The following is a 12,505-nucleotide window of genomic DNA, read 5'->3' on the forward strand; positions in this document are numbered from 1 at the left end:
TCACATCCGGGTTGTTACTGGCTCAATTTAACTGTAACGGAATTAAACGGCTCGCACGTACATGTAGCCAATCGTTGGATCGGCTTAACTGATGTTGTTAATATATCTACTACACATGGTAGCAGGAATATTTCGATATTGTAATATTCCAATATTCGATTTAACAAGGTTAATCTATATTAAAAAAAAGAAAGATTTTTATTAGTCCATTGAAATTTGAAATGTTACATGGGCTGAACATTTGGTAGTAGGTAAATATATATTTCTTAATAACAAGTGTCTCTATTAATCCTTACATATATAAATGACTGAAATTTAAAGAACTTGAATACTATTCCAAACATCTTCATTATTGCATTCAAATTAAATTTTCCATGCTTCAGACAAAAGAACTTACATAATACGATCAAATATTTGGATACTACCTATGAGTAAGCGATACAGATAAGGCGCTACGGGCAGTACAGAGTATTCACACAAAATTTTCGCAACTATTTATTGGCGGCCGTTCCCGTGCACACCATTACTCTGTGCCAGTATCTGGGCTACGGAAATTGGGTCATTCACGCTCAACGTGTTTTATTGTACTCAAAACAAAACAATACTTTTTAATAAACTTCTTTGTTACGAGAATTGACCACTGATTATTTATTGAACTGAGGCCAATAGGTTTCAGATTTCGTTCTTTTCAATTACTAATGTATTAAGTTAACAAACCAACAGAGTATTGTTAACTTACTGATTATATTATATTGCTGGATTGAATCAAAGTGGCAGTAGTACTTCGTCTCAAGCATCTATACATACAGCGGCAAGTTTTGGGCTTAAAAGCATAACTGTGTTATCATTATACGTACAGCCAAAAGCGCGAACATAGAAATTAAATATATATATATACATACGTCATACATATATATTGGTGCATAGCCAGTGCATTATCATGATCTCAGGATGTTGCACGCTTTACCAATAGGCTAATACTTCTCTTACCACCCCTAATAATGAAACAAATCAGCCCTATTGCATCGTTTTGATTAAAGTATCATCAGTCTCCTTCTATCGCACCGTAAACACAATTTGACAGAAAGAGACAAAAGAGTAGTCAATTAGATTTCAGCTCTTCTTATTGGTCTCTATCTTAGTAGTATCCTTTAATATATCCAAATAAATCTCATATAGAACACACCCAATCACTAATTGACGTATGCATAACATAGAAATTCACTCAACGCTCTACGTATTAGTTGGTCTGTAGTTAGGGGATCGGTGCGAATTGGGTCACTTCTATGATAAGGCGAACGCAAATTTATTGCACACGACACAGCAATACTGATGGCCAGTTATTCCGAAAGCGGTAAATAATATTTAACGGAAATAATGCGAATTTACTATTGCTAAAAAATGCTCGGAACATATAAATATAACCACCATTATATACAAAAATATACCATAAAAAAGTAAATATATACAAATGAGAAAGTGCACTCATGCATGCACCGATTCCCTGTCGACAACAGCTATTCTTTTCCATTTGGCATACGTATGATTATAGGAAGTTGAATAATATACCAAAAAAACTATATGATTCAAGTTACAATGTTATATTTCAATAATATACCAAAAAAATATTTATAATTTAACAACTATTCAAAATACCATTATTTATAAAGATATTACATATACAAAAACGCGTGAATTATAATTATCGCATCAAACTAACATAATATTTTATTTAAAACGTGTAAACGTACCTCTAGTAAAATAGGTTTATTAGCGTTAAAAATCCTATAATTCAGATAAAGGTTTTAAATCAAAAGTAAATAGTTTAAAAACTAAAGTCCAAACGAAACATTTTATTAGTCAACAAGTAAACAACATTAGCAACGAGAGCCGTTAACACATTACTCAACTTAAGCAAAGGTAAATGAACCTGTGGAAGTTTATTAATCCATAGACAATCGGTCGATACTCTAATTTGCATCATCTGTGTACTAAATACGTCATTTGGGTATTTACGTCACTTCTTGAAAGTGTTTAACTTCCTGAAGGCAAAGAAATTATCAACAAAGATATTTTCTTTCTATGGTAAAGATTGTATCAAGAACGACTTCCGAAGTTCGACTAAAAGTCTAAGAGTTTTAGTTTAATCTGTATTTTTGTACTATTTTTCTGTCTCTAATGGGTATATGTGTACTTAAGTAGTACATTTTTTCATCGTCACCATCATACATAACATTGTAATCGCTTAATGATATAAATAAAATAAATAAATCAGTGGCGCTACAACCTCTTTAGGTCTGGGCCTCAGATGTCTGAATCTGTTTCACGATCATTTTTAAATCTAATAGGTGATCAGCCTTCTGTGCCTGACACACGCCGTCGACTTTTTGGGTCTAAGACATGTCGGTTTCCTCACGATGTTTTCCTTCACCGTTCGAGCAAATGTTAAATACGCACATAGAAAGAAAGCCCATTGCTGCACAGCCGGAGATCGCACCTACGTCATCAGGGATGAGAGTCGCACGCTGAAGCCACTAGGCCAAGACTGCTCCTTTATGATATAAATAGGAAAATATATTTTGCAGGGCGTTTTATGTACCATAATTTTAACCTGTAGGACAAATCAAATATAATAGACTAAAACATAAGCTATTTATAGATAGTAATAGATATAATTATTCACATTTTAACTACCCGCAATTGAAAAGTTTCGTTCTATAGAACATTCTACGCCTGGTTGCAATTACGATTAGTATTTAGGATAACCCGGATAAGAGCAAAGGTTAGCACTCATGAGCTAGTTCAAATATATGTCTGACCTGCAAATTCCGTCCCCACTTGCCGGGTTTTTATAGGGGTGGCAAGGTTTACGACTCTATTCTTAAGGCGGTCGTTATCCTGAGATATTATCAGCTCTGGGGATATGTTCCATGATATTATTACATAACTTTCAACTCGGTCCGGTGATAAAAGTCACCTGAGAGGTGAATTAATGTCAAATTATCTAGGCATTAGGACGTATTCTTTCACTTAAATTAAGAATTATATGAAAAATTTAGTTCTATTCCATAACGTGTAATTAATATATTCATTAATTATTAAAAGGGTACATTACAGACCAAAGGCATTAAGTCACATACACCGGCTATCGTCCATCCGAAAATATCATCCAGCTAAACGATTAGCGTCACGCAGTGTAACAATATGACGTGACAGTGTCACGACACTCGGCAACAATGGGTGAAGGGTGTGCGTGTGACGCGAGTATGAATCATTTATTACGACTAAAGCCCTAAGCTCATTACAGTTGCAACTCTGAATAAACGCAGTAATCGGTGCGATTTGTATTGACAAGCTGTTCATGTCTTTGTCAGATTTTCACTTCTGCGTATATAGCATGGAAATTAAATTAGATTCCGGATTGTACGGAACACAATTCTCTGGAAACGATGATTATATAAAAAAGAATTAGAATATTGTCGTTCAATAGATCCCTCTTACTCCATACTAACAACATTGAAATCGCTATCGCTATTGGGAGTTACAGAAATGCAGTTTCCCTTTCCATATGCCGCCAAAAAACAGAGGATATATAGACCTTCACTCAGACTCTGCTGCTCCGCTGTAACTACTAAAACCTGGGGTATTCCCAACCCGACAGACGCGAAACACTGATTACCAACTGTAAAAAAGATAATCCCAACCAAATCTCAAAGGCCTAACTTAAATGATACATTCGATAACGTATGTACATGATAGAACTTAAAGTTACACATCTCCAAAGCTTCTAAGTATGAAATATTCCCCGTTTGTTAATACAAACTGTTTTCAATATACTGTGTTCCAATAAATCGTCACGTAAAAAAATAGCTCGCGGGACGCCTTCTTTGCAAACATTACACATTACTTTCCGTTGCCCTCGGGTGTGGAAATATTGAAAGAGCGAGTTATAGCTATGAGGAATATTATGTCGAATTTGCCTGGCATAATAAAATATTTTGTATGACCTACTAGTTAACTTTATATAATTATTATATATTATAAATTATATAGAAAACATTAAACAGTTGCAAGCTTAAGTGGTGTTTTCAGGGTGCTATACTAAGACCATATAGGTTCTCTAACCGAATGGCAAGTTTCATGTCGAATCTAACTACTATAGAAAGATATATTTAACTTAATTAAAAAACATTTAAAGAACTTTATTTCTCATTACAAAAAGGAATGTATTTTATTTACATTAGAAACTTAATATGTATACAAACGTCGCCATCAGCCGTGCCAATTTTAGTCTACTAGGCTCATTCTGATATGTATCTTTAATGCCCTTTTGAATTGGTTAAACGCGCTAATATTACGAATTTAAGACGGCAATTGATTAAATAATTGTACACCCTCATGCCTTAAAGACTTCTTTCAAATAATTTGTACGCGGCTTCGGCAAGATAAGCAAATTCGCTCGACGAGTATTACGTGAAAGATCTGTAGCAAGATGTATTAAAATAAAATTCATCGCCACCACTTATAGCGAATTCTATAAAAATTAAGCAGTTGCTAGGCGCCGGCGCCTCGTGGTATCGCAAAGACAAGCCTTCTGAAGAGGCTCTTGGTGCGACCGCGTATCAAATAACTCAGCCTTTGTTATGGTAATACCTTTCCGAAATTACACCGCCGCGTATAATCTCAAAAGATATAAAAACTTTTTTCACCGCATCGTAAATCTCTTTTGTATTCGGGTTCACCTGAAATCTATACGTGTCTTTGGTAACGTGTATTGTGAGAAACTTGGTATTGGAATTCATTAAATCTATATACATATATAAAAATGTTATGTTGGTTTGTGTACGCTTCAAAAACTCAAAAAGCTCTGCATCGATCGAGACTGAAATTTTAGCGTGATATATAATCCGCATCAAGGATTGTTTTTTCATTTTTATTTTTTCATTATTTTTCATTATTTTTTGTTTCTAATTTCTCAACCATTCAATCACAATGTGCCACATCAAATCGTGGCAGGGAACAGCTAGTTATTCATAAAAATAGATTGAATAAATTTAACCCAATCATCAATTGAAATTGTTCTGGAATTTCATTAACAGCATATTAACAAGGAATTTCCAGTCAAATTACCTCACTTAGACGAATTACCTACGGAATGAATAATTATTATGAACAATGTATCTTTACTAAAATATTTAATAATTAATTAATGGTTAATTATTTTCAATAGAACAGGATTAATTAATCCGAAAAGACCTCTTTAAAATTCAATGAATAATGTCAAAAGCATGTCAGTTGTATGCAATTGATCGTGGAGTGTATTTTGGCTGATTGTCAATGTTTACAATCCCACACGGTCGCCGCTGTTTTAAAATTAGACTTGTAGAAATTCGAAAGTGCGACCGTACTATCTTCATTGTCACAGAATATATAAGATAATTATATATTTTGCTTATTTTGGAATTAACCATAGGGCAGGTAGTGCAATACCTGCCTCTGTATTCTTGAACTATTTTATAACTAGTTACATGGTGGTGATTGTTTATCGAATATATATTAATTTATATATATATATATATATATATAGCACACAAAACGCCCACTTTGTGTGGAAAATATCATAAATTCAAGGTGCCTTTATAGGGAGAGCTTCTAGATCATATATGTTTTGACAACATATATAAATATCTTTATATGACATTATGATTATAAATAAAATTTAACAAAAACATAAACCTCAAAGTAACCTTAGATTAATTAGGTGAAAATCCAAAATATCGAAACAAGGTCATACACAAATTTCCTTCGAAAAACCCCAGCAAAGTTGGCGAGGAATTAAATCAGATTTCCGCGCGAACGGGCATCTTTGAACCCTTTCGGCGATCCCCTTTTCGACAGATGATCAAACAGAATACCCATAGGATGGAATAAGGACCCTTGTATCAAAACTTCGAACTTCTGAGGCCCGGGTAATGGCCGATACTCGAATTAGGAATCCATTGAAAAATTAAGTTTAGTTAATAGACAATTAAGAGATTATAGTTAAATTATTTGTTTCACTGTTACATGTTGAACGAAAGGGTATAAAATCATCATGACATTCACCTTGCTGGCATCATATGTAGCAATAAAAACGCTATCGTAATTAACTGGAAGGGAATAAACTGAGTAACTACTGCATCGGTTTCACAAATATTTCTATTATACATTATCTCTTAGTAATAGGCCATATTAATTTTCAAAATGTTTATGTAAATAATCTGTTCAAGTCAACAAGATTATATTCTCAGCTATTGAGAAAGAAATGAAAATATTCTCTCAACAAAGGAACAAACACAAATTGAATGCAACATTGAAATTCATCGAGCCGTTCACTCTATCGGCTTTAGAGTTTGACGCAAAATACTGTACATTTTACTGAGTTTCATCTTAAATATGAGAAAAATTCACAATCACATCCTTTGGTAAGTACCATAAATAAAATCGGCTTAGAGGCAAGTCTGAAAACGTTACTTTACAAAAAAGTATGAGTTCAGTCAATAAAGAGTTAGTATACCTACCGTTCACAATACCGGGACCAAAGGCCTTTTACTACTCAATTTTCAATCAGTCGTTAATAAATCGAGCTACAATCGACCATTTGTTATATTTAATCTACTATTTGAGAAAATGATTATGCGCGAAAATTAATTTTTCACTATTCATAACAATAAAAAAAAATGAATCAAATATTGTATATGCAAAAGATTACATCTAAACCGACTCACTTGAAAACGTTTAAATAAACTGAATAAATAAAAAAAACATCCTGAAATGAAACTAGTTTCAACGATAACACAATAATCATTAATTCAGGAATTAATTGAAGTAAAAAAGTACAAACCGATTGCTTATGAGCGACTTTTTCTCTTGTTATTTATTACTTAACAAGGATTTCTATAAATAAGTATTAAGAATAACAACAACATACATATGTTTTTGGATTACATATAAATGATTTTTCACAGATTAATTACATTTCGTATTCAAACTTAATTCAGATTACATGTTAAAATAAATTCACATTTGGTAAAAGGAAATTACCGAAATATGAAATTGATTTTCAATCTGAATTAACAGTGTTAAGTATTCCAATTAATTTCAAACATAACGTTGAATCATTATTATTCAAATGTGACTTCCACAGTTCAAATAAACTTCAAATAAAATAATTTATACTATTACTAGCTGACCCGGCAAACGTTTCTTTTGCCATGTATATTCTAGGAACATTTTTCAGTTCAATAAAAATAACTTTCTACAATAATAAAAAATAGGGGTTGATCGTAGAGGGTAGTTGAAAATTAAGGGTTGTATGTATTTTTGTATGCTGTATAAATAAAATAAAAAAAATAAAAATAGCCTTTGTTCGAGTATGCTGTATCATAAAAAAATAAAACAAAAAAAATTGTCTAAAAAATAAAATTTTGTGGGACCCTCCTTATCACTTAGGGGGTTGAAAGATAGATAGAAGCCGATTCTTAGACTTCCTTTATATGCATAAAAAAATTCATAAGACTCGGTCGAGCCGTTTCGGAGTAGTAGGTATGGGAACGAACATTGTGACTCGAGAATTGTATATAATAGATAATATAAGTATATTTTTTAAATTATAATCGTTTTGGTGTCAGGCTCTAAGCTGCCACGCAAAAAACAGTTAATTTAAATTTAGTTTATCATGGCCACATTATGTATTTTATTTGTATTTAATTTCTGTCTTATGTTAGTAATCTCTCACGTAATTAAGACGTTATATAATATAACTGCAGCAATCAAAAGAAGGTATCAGTATCATAAATGTATATTTATCTTAATGAGTATTAGAGTTTTAATAAGAAATTCTTAGCTTATTTAATTTACTTCTGAGGCAAAACTAAAAACAGCTAATAAAAAAACAATTAAACTCTAGTACTTACATGGCGCTGGGCTGGCAGGTTCAGCACAGATTCCAATAGACTTGCTGGGGTCGTCGAGTAAGGTCTGTGCGAGGTGGTAGTCGCCTAGCTTAATTTGAACTTGCTGGCTCACACGATCCCGGTTGCCCGTTACCTGCAGAAAACAAATATTTTCCTATGAGAAATGTTAAAAATACTTGTATCTGTATGAATTCAAGTAATATGAGAGAGATTTTCATTTTTTAATTCACTCCCTGACTCACTTACACACTTACACTACACACCCACACACTCACTCATGCACTCAGGCGTGTTGATAACAGTTGAAATGTAAATAAAATAAAAGATGCAATTAAATTATATATAAATATATTTTAAGGATTTATACTTAAGTTTGTTATGGAAGAGCTGGGAACCCTGACACAGTTATTTCTTACTTAAATGGGTTCCTAAATCTTACACATAATGCATATGTACTTAAAATGAATAAACAGAGATAGGCCTTGAGAAACGTACCTAAATTATAACGGTACGAAGTAGAAACTACCAGAGGTGGTTAAGTGGGAATTGCCCATGACACGAATAGCAGATATTCAAAGCTGGGACATACCCCATCAAGAGGGTATTGCCCACATGCGTCACAAAACAGCAGATATTCTAGATTGGGTCAAACCCCATTTACAATTTTAGTCAGAAACGGATGCGCAAATAAATTTCCACCACGCTCATATAATAATGGCCCTATATTATGAAATTGTCACTCCAATCTCACTACTTGTTCTACATAATAATAGGTTCCCAAACGTGGATTTTCAATAAGGCGCTAATAAAGAAGATTAGAGTATGCCAAAGGGCTATGGAGCGTTCGATTCTTCAATTGAAACTTAAAGACAAAGTTAAAGACGGTGTGATATGAAGCCGTACAAACATAAAAGACGTCGTAACAAATGGGGCAGATGGGTCAAGAAGACCCTTCCTTGGAATGGCCCAGTGGTAAGAAGAAAGAGAGGACGCACAGCAAACTAGGGAAGATAAGGAATAAAAGGGATAGCGGAGCAAAATAGGAAAATTGTCGCGAGGAATAGAGACAAGTGAAAGAATTAGGAGGAGGCCTTCACTCTGTCGGAGGTCGAGTACTAGTGTAAAACATAATGACATGGACTTAATGTAGTTCAGCACTCGAATAAAGGCTACTATTATTTTATTTTATTATAGTGACAAAAAGCGTACAATTAAAAAATATTTCAACCTACAATACAACTTAGTTAAACAAACCATTTTTTTTTTAATACACTAGATAAATAATATCAAATACAAAAAGGCTAAAATGGAAATGGGCCGGTCACATGGCCGCATTTGTGATGGCAGATGGGTCAAAAAGACCCTTACTTGGAAGGACCCAGTGGGAAAAAGAAAAAGAGGATGCCCACCAAAGACTTGGGAAGATGATATAAAAGAGATAGCGGGAAAAAAAATTGAAAAATTGTCGCGAGGAATAGGGACAAATGGAAGAATCTGGAGGAGGCCTTCACTCCATCGGAGGTCGAGTACTAGTGTACAACTTAAAAGACATGGACTTACTGTTATTATAGTGTACTCGAGTAAAGGCTATTTTTATTTATTTTATGTAAATGATATCAAAAATTTAACATAAAGACTTAAAAATAAATTGCCAACATCGACGTCAGTTCAAGGCACTTAAGCTGTTTACAAACACCAATATAAACACTTACGCATAAACTTAACAGCTCTTCTCAATAATAAGGGCAATTTAAATTTAAACATAATGTTTATTCATCCGTATGGCATGAGTCAAACCAGATGTGTGCGACAAGGTCAGGCACCGATCTTATACGTCGCCTATAATCATACATGATGTTACATTAAGGAATTATTCATAACTCTAGTACTTGATATATTAGCGGTATACCTATAAACTCAAACTCAACTTTATTCATATAGGTAAACAAGTACATTTATAAACGTCAGAAAAGAAGTTAAATTAATTCTAAATTAGCATTTACTACCAATTCGCAAGTCAAGGGCGTAGAGCGGGCGAGAAGAACTGGCAAGAAACTCTCCGCCACTCTTTTTAATCGCCAAGTTTTGAGTCATACAAATTGTTTGAACTGGAGCAAATCAATCCCAAGGATTAGGATCATTTAAATATTCGTTCGCAAAAAGCTTTATTGATCAATTTACGTTAAACGTCAGCTTTGAATTTATTTAATGATAATTCTCTAATTTCGCTTTTAAAAAACCCCGGCTTTTAAAAAATCAACTATGTTTGCTAGACAGACGAACACCTGCTAAGAAACATTATGACCACAGACCACAATAGAAAAAACTGATTACTTGTTTACGAAAGAAACTGGGAGTTGGAACACGACCATAGATTAAAGCGTGCGTTTGATTGTGATTGTACTCGGACGTAATATTATGACGCATATCGACTAGAAATGCTGTTGACAACGCTTACTTAATCGCTTCATTCCAGAAGTGTCATAAGATATCAAATGTCAACAATTTTCATTACTCAATTACTATTATTGGTAACTGTTTACTTTAGCTGAGGATCGATTCATGATCCTAACTGTTGCACACGAACCTAAGCCAAGTGAACACAGTTTTTTTTGTAGAAATTTACGGGTTAATCTTGCTGTATTATAAATTATAATATATATTAGATATTTCGGATTTTGGAAGGTCTTACAATTTTAACTGTATTCGTGTCACTACGTACAAAAGGTCAATTTAAATTAATTAAAGCCGTAAATTAATATAATGTTTAGAAGATAAGTATTAAAGTTTGTAACACTCGGGTTATATTTGTGTCGAATACAAATGATGACTAATACGGGCACAAATAAACTACTAGGAATCGATGAGTCAGACAGTAAATAAACACGATCTTCATTTATATAATATCTTGCGTATTTTTTACGTATTTGATAATATTTTTCGCTCTTTGAGCGACGAAGCCAAACAAATACAAATCAATTTCTCAATAGATAAAATATATTTTGTATCATACAATCTGAAACAGTTATTACTTAGAAAAGACTGACTAATAGTTGAATTAAAAACACTTTTAAGATGTAGTTAAAACCGATTTTAATACTTTTGCCGGCTTGTTTTAATTTATAGAAGACCAGTTAGTTCCTAACACAATTCTAATAGTCTGAGCCCTTACAAATCTAAGGAATCCCAGCCTGAGCAGAAAAAAGCCTTAATTGTACAGGCCAAAATATTCTCAATAACTTTTAACTTCCGGTTGACATATTTCATTACTAAAATAATAAATAAAATCCACATTACCACTGCTTGAATCAATTAATTTCAACGCCAAAACTAATCTGACATTGAACGTACGAATTAATATTTATTGGGTCAACAGAAACATTCTAAATTCTGGGTCTATTTGAATTTCAATGTGTTTATAATAGCGTTTTAATGTGATAATTTCGATAAATAGCTATATTGCATATTGTTTATGTTTATTATTACTATTGTAGGTTTGCTTTCTGTACATACTATGACGTTAAAGATGTTAACCTATTAACATATAATTAACCTATACACAGGCAAAGGGGAAACAACTATAAATGTCTATCTAATGTCTCTCTATCTGTCTAATGGATGACTGATAAAACTTAACTTTGAATTTGATTTGTAATACAATCGCAATATATAATATAATTATTAATCAAAGTAATATAACAATATTGTTAATAGTGGTTTTAGATCAGTTAAAATGCTTAATTAAACAGCTGACGACTTTTAAGGACGCCAGACCAGGGCAAACTGATGTTAAGTGATACCATAGACACTCACATTGCCAGAGGGCTCGCAAGTGCGTTGCCGGCGTTTTAATACGCTCTTTTCTAAAGGACCTTACGTCAAATTGTTTCGGAAATACTACAGTAGGCTGCTGGTTCCACATAGTATTGGTACGCGGCAAAAACTGCCTTAAGAAACGCTCAGTTGTGGAACGGCGGACGTCGAGGTGATACGGAAATAAGACTATTTAAATACGTTTTTAAGGAAATATAACTGGCAAATTTCAAACCATAATTCAGAACAGAAATAAATTTGTATTGAAACGTCGACAAAATAGGATTTTATCGAAAAATAACCACAAAGTGTCCAACTCGATATAAAGGTTTTCTGAAAGTTTTCCTGTTCAATAAATAAAATGTACAACAAAATTTATGCCACACCGTAAGCAACGCCCATATTAATACACTTCACTTGGCCGATATGCCTCATGAAGTATCCAATATAGAAACCAATATCGGGCGATATTGTTTTTATAACTCACATCCATCTAATCCTTATTGACCCCATTCCGACAAACAAGGACAGACTGCGATCACTAGAAGCTAAGTAATACTTTGTACATACTGTATCTGTGTAAGTTTTTAAAATGACCAGATTTAAAAACAGAACGTCCCGTCGTTACTCATTTCTCGAAATACTTTAAAACGTGCAAGTGTATAAAGTATACCTGTCAGATTTAAATAAAGAACCAAAAATGCTGGCTTGTTAAGATCGGATATAAATAAATATCC

At 33.1% G+C, this 12,505-nt stretch overlaps 1 protein-coding gene across 7 annotated transcripts in view; it reads right to left on the reverse strand.

Moving 5' to 3' along the window:
* The window catches only part of LOC125051513 (AF4/FMR2 family member 1), a 201,447-nt gene that overhangs the window by 56,462 nt on the left and 132,480 nt on the right, over positions 1 to 12,505 (reverse strand). For all 7 annotated transcript variants that reach the window (XM_047651867.1, XM_047651864.1, XM_047651863.1 and 4 more), the window contains exon 4: positions 7,956 to 8,088. In XM_047651867.1, coding sequence (XP_047507823.1) covers positions 7,956 to 8,088 — 133 coding nt within the window. The remainder of the gene's footprint in view (positions 1 to 7,955; positions 8,089 to 12,505) is intronic.

Source organism: Pieris napi, chromosome 8 (assembly GCF_905475465.1).
Source record: "Pieris napi chromosome 8, ilPieNapi1.2, whole genome shotgun sequence".
In the NCBI taxonomy this organism is placed as follows: Eukaryota; Metazoa; Arthropoda; class Insecta; order Lepidoptera; family Pieridae; genus Pieris; species Pieris napi.